Below are 17,011 nucleotides of genomic sequence, written 5' to 3'. Positions count from 1 at the left end.
GGGCACCTCCGGTGTGCTCCGGTGAACAGCGCGTTCCCGGACAGAGGCCAGCTGGCTGAGGGCCGTAGTGGCCCTTTCCGTGGGGCCGGATGTGTTTTGTGAAGGTGCTTTTCGAATATAGACATTAAAAACCATTCTTTTTCTTCAAAAAAAAAAAAACTTTTTGTGAGCCTGAGGGAACGCTTCGGCCCGGGGAGAGCTGAGAAGCTCCTCGGGCTTCTTCCCCACAGGGGCCCGGCTGAGCGGCCTCTGTCCCCTCGTGCACTCCTTACTCTGCTTTTTTCTTTATTATTTCAATTTACTTAATGCTTTTCCCTCACAGCCGAGTTTGTGATAAGTCTTGCCGAGAAAAATACCACGTTTGACGCGTTTAAAGCAATTCTTCTGAAGAATGGTGCTGAGTTCACTGTAAGTGACGCCTGAATGTTGTTTATGTATTATTCTTGTCGTGCTATATTTGATAGAGCTTTCTATTTTAAAAATAGAAAAGTTGTGAGGATTTATTATTTATTTTCTTCAGTTGGAAAACTACATACTTATTAGCTTCTGACATTCCTGCCTTCCCCTCCCTCATATTTTTAAAAACTTTTGTAGTCTTTGAAAAAGCATCTTCCTGAGGAGTCAAACTGCTTATTGTTGTGTTGAGCATATAAAATATGGAAGAAACAACTTTTCATGAGGCAGATATCGTCCTAAGTCTTCTTATGATGTTTACGTGCTGTGTTTATTGATTCCTTAGGAATAACTCTATTTGGATTAAATAGGTGATTAAAATGGTTAACAGAAAAGTCACTTTGATGAAATTATAGTAATTGTTTTTGGGTTCCACTTACACCGTTTTAGGGCATACACAAAGCCCAGTGACAGTTTCTAAAAATCAACCTGCATCTTCAGAATTGAGCGTTTTTTGTCCTGCTAATAAACCCTCACTTGTGCATTCTAATAATGAAAGTGTTGCTGGCATTTCCTGAAGTATTTGATTGATTTTCTTTCAGGATTCCCTCATCAGTAACCTGCTACGTCTCATCCAGACAATGCGGCCTCCTCCAAAACCATCCACGAGCAAAGGTACGTGGGGCCAGTGCTCAGTGTGGGCTGAGTTTCTGTTTTCTGCTTTAGTTTTCTAAAGCAAATCCTGTTGCACCATGCATCCTGCTGTTGTTACTCTGAGTGTGCTGCTCAGAGTGTTCTGTCTTTCAAATACTCACTAATAATCAGAATTTTCTTTGAAGGGAGGCAACACGGTGTTCTTTGAATTGAATCTCTGTAAAAGCTGTATCAGCCTTTACATTCAGATGAAATTAAATTTTATATTCAACTATAGAAAAATCAAGAGTGAATTGTTGTGGCACTTATAAGTTTTGTGTTTCATTGTGCTTTTTTTTTTTCATTCTTTTTTAATCTCAAAATCAGAGGCAGTTGTCAAACCCAAATCCGAGAAAGAAAAGTTGAGGGAATTGTATCCAGCCCTTTGCAGGCCAGACAATCCCAACATCAGGGTAAGGTGGTCATTTCACATTTCTTATGTGATTCTGTGAAAACTTTTAATTTCATTTTTTTAGTTTCAACCTTTTTTCTTTGTCTAATGCGTGGATAAATGTGAACTTCCGAGAAAAGAAATGTGGAAGAGGTAGAAGGCTGGTGTTAGTGCACATTGTTGCAAAGAATAGCTGTTAGCAGTTGCCATGTTGATACTATTTTGCAGAATATGTGGAAGATGAGACTCTTGTGACATGAAATTTGTAGCCTGGCCTTGTTTAGATAACGTTCAAAGTAACAATGTGTTTCAAACTAATTAAATGTGTTGCATATTCAGAAGCTATGAGGGACTTGCATTTTGTATATCTGTAACAAATTGAGGCATTGAGATGGAACTTTCTATTGTATAAAAGCAGAATTGTCTCAGTATTATGGCAAATAGGGAGAGTGCTTTATTACTTTTTTGTTTATCACATATTGAGTCTGATCTTTTTAAATTCTGCATTCATGCAGAATTTTGCATTCTTTCTAAATGGATACACGTATGATGATAATTCTGTAGATTAATTCTTTGTGACAAGCTTTTTATCAGCCCTTTTGCAGAAAGAGGCATCAGTTTTCTGTCCTTGTAGAATATGCTGGATGAAGATGATGTGAAAGTGGCAGCTGATGCCCTGAAGGAGCTGGAAGCTCTGATGCCCAGTGCAGACAAGCAGGGCAAGCAGAGGAGCAGCGACCATCGGTAGGTGCCTGGTGTGTGTGTGGGGGGGGATGTCTTGGCTGCTCTCATTGCCTGAGGTGGAAATGCACTGCAGAGATGGAATTTTGGCTGCTCTCATTGCCTGAGGTGGAAATCCACTGCAAAGATGGAATTTTGGTTTGCTAGGGCGAAGAAAAAGAAGAGGAGCCGAAGCCGTAGCAGGGACAGGAAGCGGAGGCACAGATCGCGCTCCAGGTCTCGTTCCAGGACCTGGGACAGGAACAGAGGAAAATCCAGATACAGATCAAGGAGCAGGAGTTGGAGTCCCAGTAAGGAACGCAGGGATCGGGAGAAATACCTTGAGAAGAGCCATGAGAGGTGGAGGGACAAGCACATAGACCGACCACCAGCTGAGGAGCCTTCCATTGGGGACATCTACAATGGCAAAGTCACCAGCATCATGCAGTTTGGGTGCTTTGTGCAGCTGGAAGGACTGAGGTACACTTTGATGTTTCCTATAGATCTGTGGTATTTTCTGGGTTCCCCAGAGGGAGGAGGAATTGAGAATCTGACTCCATGTTCTTAGAAGGCTAATTTATTATTTTATGATCTATATTATATTAAAGAATGCGATACTAAAAATTATAGAAGTATAGAGAAAAGATACTTATAGAAGGCTTAACAAGATACTAATGAAAAACTTGTAACTCATTCCAGAGCCTGGAAACAGCTGGGCTGTGATTGGTCATTAAGTCAAAACAATTCACATGAAACCGATAAAATGACCAGTTGGTAAACAATGTCCAAACCACATTCCACAGCAGCAAAACACAGGAGAAGCGAATCAGATAATTGTTTTCATTTTTCTCTGAGACTTCTCATCTTCCTAGGAGAAGAAATCCTGGCAAAGGGATTTTTCAGAAAATATGACATGGATCTGGTATGCTTCAGCTTCAGCCTTCAGCTCAATTCTCTTTTCTGCTGGTACCTTAAAGATGTGCTGAAGCTACCAGCAGGAACTCTGGGCTTTGAAGGGCTGTTTCAGAAAGATAAATTTGACAGCAGAGAATTATAAAATTCTCATTACAAAAACCAGATGATGGACATATACAGTCTGTTGACAGCCCTTCAGATCACTCAGAATCTGTATTAAAATACATTACTGTCAGAGTAATAATGTGCCCCTCTCATGCCCCTCTGTTTCCCTCCCAGGAAACGTTGGGAAGGCTTGGTCCACATCTCAGAGCTGCGAAGAGAAGGGCGGGTTGCCAATGTTGCTGATGTTGTGAGCAAAGGACAAAGAGTGAAAGTCAAAGTGTTATCTTTTACTGGATCCAAAACCAGCCTGAGCATGAAGGTACAGAGGTGCTAAAATTCTTAAAATCATGCCACTTCTTGCTATTTTTCACTCATTTTGATGGAAACTAGTGCATAACCGTTCAGTTGGGAGTTAAAAGCTAAGTTACCGTTCTGTATTTAGGTGGCCTATTACTTTTTACATGTTTCTCTAGTTTTGATACAGTGTTCCTAACAATTTCTTGGCTTGACACGATATCAAAGAGGCAAGGCAAACCTCAAGCTGTTGCTGTTTGTCTTCCTCTTTCAGTAGAAGAGAAGCTTTTAATTTTAAACTAAATCACTACTATTGCAAGACGGAGAATGTTCCATGCCTGAGGATGTTCTTGCCTGTCAGTACCAGCTGAAAAAACCAAAAAGCCTACAAACTAGCATTTTTTGTGAATGGACTGCTACTGGCAGAGTTAATAGATGAGAAGAAGTGTCAAGCTGATTGATAGTGTAGAGCTGATTGATTACCCAATCCATCTGATGCAGGACTGTGGCGTTTGCAGGGGTCCCAGGATGAGAGAAGAGATGAAAATCTTGACTGCATGTTTCAGAAGGCTGATTTATTATTTTATGATACATATTATATTAAAAAAATGATATATTAAAACTATCCTAAAGAATAGAAGAAAGGATTTCATCAGAAGGTTAGCAAGGAATAGAAAGGAATGATAATAAAATCTTGTGACTGACCAGAGAGTCCGAGACAGCTGGACTGTGATTGGCCATTAATTAAAAACAACCACATGAGACCAGTCAAAGATGCACCTGTTGCATTCCACAGCAGCAGATAATTATTGTTTACATTTAATTTCTGAGGCATCTCAGCTTCTCAGGAGAAAAATCCTAGCAAAAGGATTTTTCATAAAATATGTCCATGACACAGGATGTTGATCAAGACACTGGGGAAGACTTGAACCCAAACCGTAGGAGGAACCTGGTTGGAGAAACCAACGAGGAGAGCTCCATGAGGAACCCAGACAGACCCAGTCACCTGTCCCTGGTGAACGCCCCCGAGGTGGAGGACGACAGCCTGGAGCGGAAACGCCTCACCCGCATTTCTGACCCAGAGAAGTGGGAGATAAAACAGGTCTGTGCTGTGCTCAGGGGAATGGGATAAAGATGATAAAGTTGCCAGGGAGTTTAATGAATTAGAGTACAGCTCCTGGATTAATTGATTGTGTAATTTACTCATTAACTCAGAATTGCTGGCTTCTGATCTGGGATTGTTTGGTTGGGGTTTGGAGTAACAGAAGGACTGTTTGGTCAGAGGCTGGGTGAGGATACAGGATGCAGGACCATTCCTTTGTTTTACAGGAATGGGGTTCCTGTTTTACAGGAATGGGGTTAGAACTGACTCATAGGCATGAGTTATGTTCATTCATGAGGACATATTCACATTGTATTCATTCTGTTCCCAGATGATTGCAGCTAACGTGCTTTCCAAGGAAGAGTTCCCTGACTTTGATGAGGAGACTGGGATTCTTCCTAAAGTTGATGATGAAGAAGGTAGTATTTCCCAGAAGTCTTATTGTTGTAAATTCCTTGTCTTTCTGGATGTATTTTGATTCAAAAATATATTGATGATAGAAGTAACTATAAAGCATCTCACAATTTGCTGTCATCTTGTATATTTGGAACTAGGGTTTCTCTGGCTGTATTATTAGTGGCATTTGGATGAGCCCTATCTGTGCATTTTTATTTGCAGTGTTTTCACTTCTAAAACTCTTAAGGAGTTTTAAGAATATCTTTAATATTCTATGGAGTCTGTAGTATTTAATCTTTAATGTTCTAAGGACTTCTTCAGTATTATAAGACGTTTTAAGAATATCTTTAAGAATTCACAGGAAGCATTATTTGAAGAGGCACTTTTATGTAGCCAAAAGATGTTTAATTTTTCTTTAACAACTGTCACTTGTGAATTTTAGATGAGGATCTTGAGATTGAGCTAGTTGAAGAAGAGCCACCATTTCTTCGAGGTCACACTAAACAGAGCATGGATATGAGTCCCATTAAAATAGTAAAGGTAAGAGGCTTCCAGGGCTAAAGCAAATGTACTTGATTAAATTATATAAATATTTGGGAATTTTATAACCAGTTTCCCACCTGAACATTACTGAGAGCCCTGAAAAACATAACCACTGAACTCCTTCCAAATAAATCTGGGTTCTAACTTAGCTGGTGGCTGTGAAGTAGAATAATGGAACTGAAATGCCATTTTACTTAGGTGTGTTAGAACAAAATTTCTCTGATCTGCTTTTTTTTATCTTTTGAAAGTAGAAAGTAGTAAAGAAATACTTTTCATTGGTTGTGCCTGTAATCCTTCTGACTGGGCAGTGTAAGGATGCTCCACGTTAGTTATGACTGTGAAAGTTCATGAGGCCAGCCTGATGGAAATACCCTGGAAATCTAATAAACAAAATTTAACATTTTTAAAGCATCTTAAGAAGATGTTCCTAAAGAAAAGATATATTGAAGGTGAAGGAATGGTAGTGCTTGAAGTCTTTTCTTCTTGCTCTCCAGAATCCAGATGGTTCCCTGTCCCAGGCTGCCATGATGCAAAGTGCTTTAGCTAAAGAGAGGCGAGAACTGAAACAAGCCCAGAGAGAAGCAGAGATGGATTCCATCCCCATGGGCCTCAACACACACTGGGTGGATCCTCTCCCTGATGGTATGTCTGAGCACAGGTGAACTGTGCCTTTTTTGTGCTGCTCCAGCAACCCAGGAGAAATATCTTGATGCTGTGTTTGTCTGCCACACTTTAAAAGTGAGTCCAGGCAGAAATTCTTTTCCACTGAAATGGAAATAGGAATGTCAGGGGAAGTGTATGGGTATCTCCTGTAATAGTGGGTGTATTGGAAATTTAAAAAACATTTAAACACACACAGAATAGAAGGCCTGGATGATGGAGCAGTTGGAGCAGGATCATCAGGGTCTGTGCTGTGTGAATCTGGATGTGTAAATGATGAAATTGTTTCTTTTCTAGTGGATGGAAGACAAATAGCTGCAAACATGAGAGGTATTGGGATGATGCCAAATGATATCCCAGAGTGGAAGAAACATGCATTTGGTGGCAACAAAGCTTCTTATGGTAAGAAGACCCAGCTTTCCATCATTGAACAGAGAGAGAGTCTCCCAATCTTCAGACTCAAGGAGCAGCTGATACAAGTAAGACTCATGAAAAGGCATTCTGGTTTGAGCAAGCAGTAATTTAAAATAAATACTCTTGGTTTAGCTTTTTGATAGGTGAATAGCCAGCTGATAACTTTAAGTGCAGAACTTTGGCTCACAATATGTATTTTAAAGTATTATATATGTCTGTATATTTAATGAGGTTCCAGGTATTTATTAATGTAAGTCAAAATTGATACTACAATCATGTCAGGAAGTCAGCTGAGCATTTAAACAGGTTGCTGACTTGATCAGTAGGAATACTTACATGATTTTTGGTCTGGATCAGTTGAAGCAAAAGCAAGAGCTGCTCAATCTAATCCCAGATAGCCCATGCTGATTTTGTTTGGCTTGTTTTGATTTTTAAAAAATGCTAACAAGTGTGTGTTTTCTGATCTTTTCTAGGCTGTGCATGACAACCAGATTCTGATTGTTATTGGAGAGACAGGATCTGGGAAAACAACCCAGATTACCCAGTACCTGGCTGAGGCAGGATATACCTCAAGAGGGAAGATTGGATGTACTCAGCCTCGCAGAGTGGCTGCAATGTCTGTTGCAAAGAGGGTGTCAGAGGAGTTTGGCTGCTGCTTGGGACAAGAGGTGAATTTCCATATTGAAGAACATGCCAAAATAATTGTGAAAAGTAGGAAAAATCAGTGTTAGAGCTGGTTGTCTTGTGTGTCCATTTGTCTATTCCCTTATAGGCTGTAAAGTGAGTTTGTGGAATAATCAAACTGGGGATTAATGAGGCTGATAATTGTGTAACTTCTGTTTCTGTGCAACTCTTCCCTCCAGGTTGGCTACACCATTAGATTTGAAGACTGCACCAGCCCTGAGACTGTCATCAAATACATGACAGATGGGATGTTACTGAGAGAGTGCCTGATAGACCCAGATCTCACCCAGTATGCCATCATCATGCTGGATGAGGCCCATGAGAGAACCATCCATACTGATGTGCTCTTTGGGCTCCTGAAAAAGGTAATATAGCCTGGATTTTTACTGCTTTCAGTGTGGGGAGGAAAGTGTGGTATTTGCTGGGTCCCTGGGATGAAGGGGGAATTGAGAATCTGACTCCATGTTGTTAGAAGGCTAATTTATTATTTCATGATATTATATTAAAGAATGCTATATTAAACTATACTGAAGAATAGTGAAAGGATACAGACAGAAGCTTACAAAGAATGATAATGAAAACTCCTGACTCCTCAGAGCCTCGACACAGCCTGACCATGATTGGCCATTAAGTTAAAACAATTCACATGTTGGATAAGCAATCTCCAACCACATTCCAAAAGAGCAAAACACAGGAGAAACTGAGGCTTCTCAGCTTCCCAGGAGAAAATCCTGGGGAAAGGGATTTTTCCAGAAAATATGACAGTGACAGGAGAGCACAGGCAAAGGTGAAGTCACACAAGTTAGGTTCATACATGTGCTTCAAGAGCAAATGCTCTTAAGGGTTTATGGTCTGAATCTTGGTGAAATGAGCCTCTGTGTGAAGGCAGAGCAAGCAAAATGCAGCAGGAACAGGGAGAATTTGCCATCCTGGATGTTCATAGTGGTGGATGAACAGGGGAGTGTTCTTGCTTTGCTCATCCTGCTCTGCCAAAAGCTTTCTTGTGATAATGCTGCTGAGGGAGGCTTCAAATGCAACCTCAGTGGTCAATTTTCTGAAATTCTGGGTACTGGGATGAGCTGCCCCTCTACTCAGATGTTAAAACACTTTTTATTACTGGTTGTATTTATCTGATTTCAGTCAAGTGCCGTACTTTAATAGTTCCAAAGGCAATAAATGACTTGAAAACTTTGTTCTCCTGCAGACAGTGCAGAAACGGCAGGACATGAAGCTGATAGTGACATCAGCAACTCTGGATGCTGTGAAATTCTCTCAGTATTTCTATGAAGCACCAATCTTCACAATTCCTGGCAGAACATACCCAGTAGAAATTCTGTACACAAAAGAGCCAGAGACAGATTATTTGGATGCCAGTCTGATTACAGTAATGCAGATCCATTTAACAGAGCCACCAGGTGAGTAGAAAATGGTCTTGAGTTATTGGTGATTTAAGCAAGGTCTTTGTATAAGTCATGGATCATGTTTGTAGTGTGAGCAAAATGCTATCAGGACTGTTCTTTCTTGTTTGCAAGTGCAGTAACTAAAATGCTGAAAAATTTGGGTGAAAGACTGAAGTTTGTTGCCTTTGGCTAAGAGTTGCTAGCAGAAGTTGGGGATCCTCATCAATGGAAAACATGAGGAATGAAAATATAGTAATGCAGGACTTGTAATGAACAGAATTGATCCTGTGGATGTTTTAATTTACTTCCTGTGTAGGTGACATTTTGGTCTTTCTAACTGGCCAGGAAGAGATTGACACTGCCTGTGAAATCCTCTATGAGAGGATGAAATCTCTAGGACCTGATGTTCCAGAGTTAATTATCCTACCAGTATATTCAGCTTTGCCCAGTGAAATGCAGACCAGGATCTTTGACCCAGCCCCACCAGGGAGCAGAAAGGTAATTTCATTTTTATGCCCTTTCATCTTCTACGGATACATTTTAAGAGTGGGGTATATTACAGTGCTTAAAGGATAAACTTTTTTGAGGAAAAGATGATTTACAGCTAAGAGCATATTTTTGGTTGTATATATCTCAAGTTATCTAAGCCTTTGAACACATGTAAAAACACCTGGTGTAGCAAACCTCTGTGTGGAATGGTCTTGCTGTGTTATTTAATGCTGTCTTTAAAGGATACTAACTTCAGTTAATCTAAAAATCTAAATGCAGTTCCTGTTGTATGGAGGTAAATTTCCTACCAAGCAGCTAGTGACTATCTAGAGATACATTCTCAGGAAGATTTTTCTCTGAATACAGGTTGCTTCTGAATGATAGGTAAAAAAATCTCCCTGAAGTCAGTGCAGTCTTGCTTTGAATTGTGGATTTTTTCATGCTCTTTTCCCTTTTTGCCCAAACTTTAGACAAAGGTAGATACTTAAAACCTGTCCATCTTTGTGGGTAACATCTCCTTCTGCTCCCTGTGAACACATTTCTCCTTTCAACATTAAGTGACAGTGGTTGCATTTGTAACAAACTGCTCATCACCAGTGGGTGAAGTTGAGTGGGGTGGGCTTGGCAGCCTGACATAGAACTGGTGCTGACTCAGACTCTGATTTGCAGGTTGTCATTGCCACCAACATTGCAGAGACATCTTTGACTATTGATGGAATATATTATGTGGTTGATCCTGGCTTTGTGAAGCAGAAAGTTTATAACTCCAAGACTGGAATTGACCAGCTGGTGGTGACACCAATTTCCCAGGTAGATATTCTGTGTTTGGCTTTCCCCATGGGTGTTGTGTGTCTTGCCAATGTGGCATCCAAGCACAAGTGAGCAAAATGAGGCAATGATAAACCCACATTTCTGATAGCTCCTTGAGGCTGTGCCTACAGAATACATACTTCACTGTGGTGTATTGAAAGCCTTTCTGTCCATACAAGTAAAATTGTGAATAACCATTTTATTTTACTTGTCTTCACCTGGTTTTATTTCACTTGTTTTCAAGCACAAGTGAGCAAAGTGAGACAATGATAAACCCACATTTCTGACAGCTCCTTGAGTCTGTACCTACAGAATACATACTTCATGTTGTATTGAAAGCCTTTCTCTCAATACAGGTAAAATTGTGAATAACCATTTTATTTCATTTGTTTTCACCTGGTTTTTTTTGTACCTGTTCACTTGTTCTCTTTAGGCTCAAGCCAAGCAGCGTGCAGGCAGGGCTGGCAGAACAGGCCCAGGAAAATGCTACAGGTTGTACACAGAACGTGCATACAGAGATGAGATGCTCACCACCAACGTGCCTGAAATCCAGAGAACAAATTTGGCCAGTACAGTGCTCTCCCTGAAGGTGGGTATTTCACCAGCTTGTAGCAAGCCAGCCTGCTAAGTGTGTCAATAAATGAGTCTCTGCCTTTGAGTCTCAGGACGTAGTGCTGTAATTTCAGATTTGGTGAACAGAGGTAGTTTGGAAGGGAGACTTCAACAAAAGCAATTCTCAGGCACTGGGCTTTCTCCTGTGTTTTTTATTGAGGGCTATTCTGTTGGATATCCAGCTAAATGATGAGTTTCAGCTGCACAGAACAGTTAGTTGCAAGACGTAGGAGAAAAAGAAATCTCCAGCAGTAGCATTTCCTGTGTAGGGGACATTTATATTGTTAACAGATGAGATACATTGTTTTAGAGTGGGTTTAGAGCTGCAAACCTGGGCATTGCTAAGTGTGTACCATCCCTCTGGAAGTCTGTGACCTGGATTAACTCAGTCCCAGCTGGGAAAGCTGCTGCCATTCCCCTTTCTGGGAGCACACTTGAAGTCCTGTGGAGCTGTCAGGCCACACTGCTCTACAAGACACAAGTCCCAAAAGCAGCATTCAGCTTCTGTTTCTCTTCAACTGAATCATCTTGCTTGAGGGACGTGTGGAGCAGTACCTAAAGAACAGAGCAGAAAGCTGAGTAGTGCGGGAATGCCATGGCCAGTGCTCCTTATTCCAAGTGCAGGAAGGCAGCTTTGTATTCATACCTGCAGTCAGAATAAGCACATGAGGCTAGCCTTGCCTAAAGTTTTGTAGTGCCTCACTGCTTGGTGTTATATCTCAGGCTGGAGTTTGTTGCCTTCCTTCTGAGTGTTTTAACTTGGTTTTTCTCCAATCCCTCCCAGGCTATGGGCATCAATGATTTGCTGTCCTTTGACTTCATGGATGCTCCCCCCATGGAAACTCTCATTACTGCCATGGAGCAGCTCTACACCCTGGGAGCTCTGGATGATGAGGGGCTGCTCACTCGACTTGGACGTAGGGTAGGCAGAATAAAATCCCTCTTGGCATTGTTGGTTTGCTTTTGCTGTCACTCTCTTGCAGGTTTTTGGTAGCTTTTCATTTACCACAGTTCTGCTGTACCTTCTGTTTTTTGAGGTACCTTAAAAAGATACCTTTAAGAGTGCCTTCTGCTTTTTGAAAGTGCCTTCTGCTTTTTAAGGAGCAACTAGTGTTTCTCCTTATTCATAAATATACATTTTTTAATGTCTAAAAACTTCCTGTAAGTATAAGGATATTCTTGTGATAGTGAATACAGACAAATAATTTGCTTCATGTTGAATGAAGTTATTCTGGGTCAAGCACACCTCTTTGCAAAGTAAATGTGTGAGAAAAGGCATTGCTTTGTTTTGCACTGAGAAGACTGAAGATTTTTCACAGAATGCCTTGGAATGTGTTTCTTGCAGATGGCAGAATTCCCCCTGGAGCCTATGCTGTGTAAGATGTTGATCATGTCAGTGCATCTGGGATGCAGTGAGGAGATGCTGACAATTGTGTCCATGCTGTCTGTGCAGAATGTGTTCTACAGGCCAAAGGTGAGGAGCTGAGCCAGAGGCAGCAGTGTTACAGTCTGGGTGGGTTTGGTGTGAAAGCTTCAGGGGTTAAGAGTGAGCATATTTCCCAAAAGAAATTTTTCATTTGATCAGAACATCTGCCTGTACAAATGTTCCCTTTCATGTAAGGGTCTGTAGCTGTGCTATTGGTAGTTTCTTTGCAGATAGGAAGTGAAAAGTCTTAAAATTGCTCTTGTGTGGTGGTGCTCACAGGGGTCCCAGGATGAGGGAAGAGATGAGAATCTTGGCTCCATGTCTCAGAAGGCTGATTTATTATTTTATGTTGTATATATTATATTAAAACTATCCTAAAAGAATAGAAGAAAGGATTTCATCAGAAGGCTTGAAAGGAATGGAATGATAATAAAATCTTGTGACTGACCAGAGAGTCTGAGACAGCTGGACTATGACTGGCCATTAATTAAAAACAACCACATAAGACCAATCAAAGATGCGCCTGTTGCATTCCACAGCAGCAGATAATTATTGTTTACAGACCTCTCAGCTTCTCAGGAGAAAAAATCCTAGCAAAAGGATTTTTCATAAAATATGTCTGTGACACTCTTGCATTTCCCAACAAACACACAGCCTAAACCAAGTCAGTCCCAGCTCTGGAGTTCAGATTGCCTTTGCATTTTCATGGCACCTCTATCCTGTGCTGCTTTCTTTAAAGTCAGTAGGTAACAGGCTCTGCTGTGGTGGGATCAGGTTTGTCTTGGATGCACTCCTTCTTCAGGGTAGTTAACTTCAGTTCTGATCTATGGAACTGCAGTATTTGATTAATGTTTCATGTGCAGATGGGAGAGGTGTGTGGATCACCAGGCTCAAACCTACTGCTTCAGCCCATTTCTTGATGAATTACTGAAGTAATTTGTAGAGCAGTAAGAAAACCAGTTAGTGCAGTGTGTGCATATGCTTCCTGCAGTATAAATGAGCCATTTACTTTGATGTGTTCTTTCAAAAATAGAGACTAAAATTGAAAAAACATTCTGTGTTGTCTTAATCTGTTACTATTATATTTTCTGAAAAATCCCTTTGCCAGGATATTTTTTTTCCTGGGAAGCTGAGAAGCTTCAGAGAAAAAGAAAAAAAATATTTGTTTCTTCTTGTTTTGTTGCTTTGGAATGTAGTTTAGAAATTGTTTATCTTATCTTGAATTGTTTTTACTTAATGACCAATCACAGTCTAGTTATATCAGGACTCTGGAGAGTCATGAGTTTCTGATTAGTATCTTGTTAAACTTTCTGTAAGATCCTTTCTCTGTTCTTTAGTGTAGTTTTAGTATAGCATTCTAGAATAGAATATGATAGTACATGATATGATATAATATAATACTATATCATGTTATATGATATAATATGATATAATAATAAATTGGCCTTCTAAAAACATGAAGTCAAATCCATCTTTTCTTCCTGCCATGGGGGACCCCAAAAATACCACATTAATCCTGTATCATTATCATGGTAGGTTTAAAATGATAGGTAAAAAGTTGTATGAGTGACAAGGAGCCTGTGTCATCCTTATTGTCCAGGGATTTTCACTAGGGTGTAAATATCTTATATATGGATGTCTATTTTTTGTGTTAGGATAAACAAGCACTTGCTGATCAAAAGAAAGCCAAGTTCCATCAAACAGAAGGTGACCACCTCACTCTGCTGGCTGTGTACAATTCCTGGAAGAACAATAAATTCTCAAATCCCTGGTGCTATGAAAATTTCATCCAGGCTCGTTCCTTACGCCGGGCTCAGGACATCCGCAAACAGATGTTGGGCATCATGGACAGGTGAGCACATCAAGGAGGGACAAGTACTGACTCTGTGGTGTTGGGAAGGATGAAAGTTTGACAAGAAAGTCTCATAGATGCTTAGCAGAAAGATTTTTGAATGTAGAGTTTGATGAAAGAATAGAGATGGAAGCAAGTTTTAATATAGAAGAAAAGAATTGCTGAGCCAGTCTTACTGGATAACTAAGGAGGTAAAGGGTGTGTTAGTTAGAAGGGGTTTTTATGACTTAGAGCAAAAGATAAACTTAATTCAAACCAGAAGATGTTTTTACCAAGCAGAAAGAGAGCACAGGCAAACAAGCCTGCCGATGTTGCGAGTAGAAAAAAGGTCTCAGAATTTTCTACTGCAAAAAACTGAAAAACAACTTCTAGCTTAAACTGTAATGTACTAACTTGTAGTGATTGGAGAATAGTAACATGAATATGGTAATTACAGTAGTTATGATGGGCTATAGATAAAAGTTAAGGTATAGATTGGTTCTACTGTATGAAGATGCTCAGCAAAGAATGCATTTATAACCAAAAGAAAAGTCTATAATGAATTTGTAACCCAAACTCAGGGTCTCCAGGCCTGCCTGCAGCTGGAGCTGACAGCTGTAGGCACAGCTCTGTCACCCACAACCCTGGACTGCTGTAACCTCTTGGATACAATAAACTGCATTTTGAAGAGCCACCTGTAGTCCCACATCTCTCACTCAAGCTCTTACACTGTGTCTTGCTGTTCTTACATTGTAATAGCTAAAGAAAATTTGCTAAACTCATCTTGGTAGCTGCATCTAAATCTGGAGAGCTCTAATCTTTTTCTATCTCTTGTCTGGCAGGCATAAGCTGGATGTGGTGTCCTGTGGGAAGGCCACAGTTCGGGTCCAGAAGGCAATTTGCAGTGGCTTCTTCAGAAATGCAGCCAAGAAGGATCCCCAGGAAGGGTACAGGACACTCATTGACCAGCAGGTTGTCTACATCCACCCATCCAGTGCTCTCTTCAACAGGCAGCCTGAATGGTAAGGAAGGCAAGAGCATGGGATTTCCTGTTTCTCTTCAGACTTTATACCAGAGAAAGTTGTGGTGTGTGCTGTTTGTTGAGTACAGATCTGAGCAGAGCCTCCTGATTCCTTAGCAATGAGAAAAGTTTCAGGTCTACTTTTGTCTCTTTCTGCTGCTGAGTTTAGTGCTTGTGCAGAGATGAGACTGACTTTTGGAGCCAGGGCCAGGCATTAAGTTGTAATTGTGTGTTTCTTTGTTGTGGAAGGGGGTTTAAAACACTTGGTTTTGAAGAGAGAGAGCATTGTTTTAAATGGGATGGAGGAGTTCTGTGCTGAAGAGTAGCTGTGAAGTAGGAGGGGGAAAATAAATAATTTCAGATTGTTCTATTGAACAGAGGTAGTTTGGAAGGGAGACTTCAACAAAAGCAATTCTCAAGCACTGGGCTTGCTCAGTCCCTTATCCAGAGGGATAACTCTTCTGAATGGTTCTTCTGGAGCTTTAGAAGGAGCAAGCATAGCTCCTCCAGCCCTTGCCTTGTTGCTCCTTGTTTGAAAAAACTGAATTGCTGTTCCTTTTCCCAGGGTGGTGTATCACGAGCTGGTGCTGACCACCAAGGAGTACATGAGGGAGGTGACAACCATCGATCCTCGCTGGCTGGTGGAGTTTGCCCCAGCTTTCTTCAAGGTCTCTGACCCAACCAAGCTGAGCAAGCAGAAGAAGCAGCAGAGGTTGGAGCCCCTCTACAACCGCTACGAGGAGCCCAACGCCTGGAGGATCTCCCGCGCCTTCCGCCGGCGCTGAGCTCAGCTTCCTCCTGGAGCTGCTGCTCTCATCCTGGGGGACTGGGACTTCTGCACTGCTGCCACTGTCCTGGGAGACAGACATCCCCATGCAGCTCAGCTTGGGCAGAGCAGGAGCTCAAGGGGCAGCCCAGATGTGCTGCAGCTGCACAGCCTCTCACGAGTGGGTCTTGGAGCACTTCAGTGATTCCCCTTTTGAGAGACAAAATCTGAGACTCAGGAGTCTGGGTACTGAGCTGAAATTTTCAGCTTCCCCTTTTAGAGATTCCCCTTTTGAGAGGGAAAATGTAAGACTCTGGAGTCTGGGTGAACTGAACTGAACAACACAAAAAAAATGGTGATTTAGAACTGGTTGTTGACCAGCCTGACTGGGTTCGGAGTGACCAGACAAATAGAAGGTGGAATAGTTTGTGTTTTTACCCTGCTAAAAGGGATTTATTTCTGCTTAAGGTTCTTGGTCAGTGACTGCTTTTTGGGAACAGCCTGTTCTTTATTTTACCAAGTTTATACATTTTCCCATGCAATGTAACTATTTGTATTTTATTTAAGCCATCTGTGGTGAGATATTTAGTATCTCTGGCTTTGGGATAAGGCAGGAAAAATTCTTGAAACCCAGCTAGAATATATTTGGACAATGGCACAGGTCAGGCTGCAAGACTTACCCTTCATCCCCATCAGGGTTTATCAACCAGTAATTCCCTCTCCAGCACAGTTCCATCTGGAAATGTAAGTGGTTACAAGTGTTTGGACCTTTTATACAATGTGCCATGTGCTTTATTTTCACTTAAAATGTTTGGTGACCTCACAGCTGTTGGGTTTTTGTAATAGAATGAGCTCTTACAGCTAAAATGTAAAAATTGTATAACAGTTTCTTGTTTTAAAAAGAAGTTGACTGCCCAGTGTGTGCCATGTCAGGCCCAAACTATCTGTAAAATATTTTTTTTTGTTGCTAACAGATGAAATTTATTTGACTCCATAGCTGTAGAAACCTTATTTTTTTTCCAAAACTGGGACATTTGCTAAAATTATTGTTGAGATGAAGAGAAGTAGCTTGACTGGTTGTTTTACACAGTGAATTGGAAGAATGTTTCACATTGAAAAGTAACCATGTTGGAAATACCTCTCTGTACAAAGGTGAGCAGGGATGTTGTTCAGTGTCCTGAGCTTTCCCTCATGTTTTATCATCATAAAATTAAAGGGAATGACAAAGTTTGTAACTTTGGACTCAGAGAGTCAAAGCATAAAGGACAGGAGGGAAGGGCAGAGGGGTGGCTCAAAGGGTACTGGATAAATGTCAAATCCTTGGGAATGCTGCAGTTGCAGGGATC

At 41.0% G+C, this 17,011-nt stretch overlaps 1 protein-coding gene across 1 annotated transcript; it reads left to right on the top strand.

Moving 5' to 3' along the window:
- Window positions 1-324: 324 nt before the first annotated feature.
- On the top strand, window positions 325-16,900 carry DHX8 (DEAH-box helicase 8). The gene is made up of 22 exons (XM_005429571.2): window positions 325-408; window positions 996-1,068; window positions 1,414-1,499; window positions 2,112-2,221; window positions 2,366-2,677; window positions 3,392-3,536; window positions 4,410-4,613; window positions 4,945-5,032; window positions 5,452-5,549; window positions 6,047-6,194; window positions 6,510-6,691; window positions 7,100-7,294; window positions 7,490-7,675; window positions 8,515-8,725; window positions 9,027-9,208; window positions 9,869-10,009; window positions 10,443-10,598; window positions 11,406-11,543; window positions 11,967-12,095; window positions 13,703-13,899; window positions 14,721-14,900; window positions 15,465-16,900. The coding sequence occupies exons 2-22, from the start codon at window positions 1,035-1,037 to the stop codon at window positions 15,682-15,684; spliced, it is 3,342 nt and encodes a 1,113-aa protein (XP_005429628.1). The 5' UTR covers window positions 325-408; window positions 996-1,034; the 3' UTR covers window positions 15,685-16,900.
- The last annotated feature ends 111 nt before the right edge of the window (window positions 16,901-17,011 follow it).

Source organism: Geospiza fortis, unplaced genomic scaffold (assembly GCF_000277835.1).
Source record: "Geospiza fortis unplaced genomic scaffold, GeoFor_1.0 scaffold324, whole genome shotgun sequence".
In the NCBI taxonomy this organism is placed as follows: domain Eukaryota; kingdom Metazoa; phylum Chordata; class Aves; order Passeriformes; family Thraupidae; genus Geospiza; species Geospiza fortis.
The sequence above is the reverse complement of the archived record's forward strand: the minus strand, read 5'-3'. Positions and strand labels throughout refer to the sequence as shown.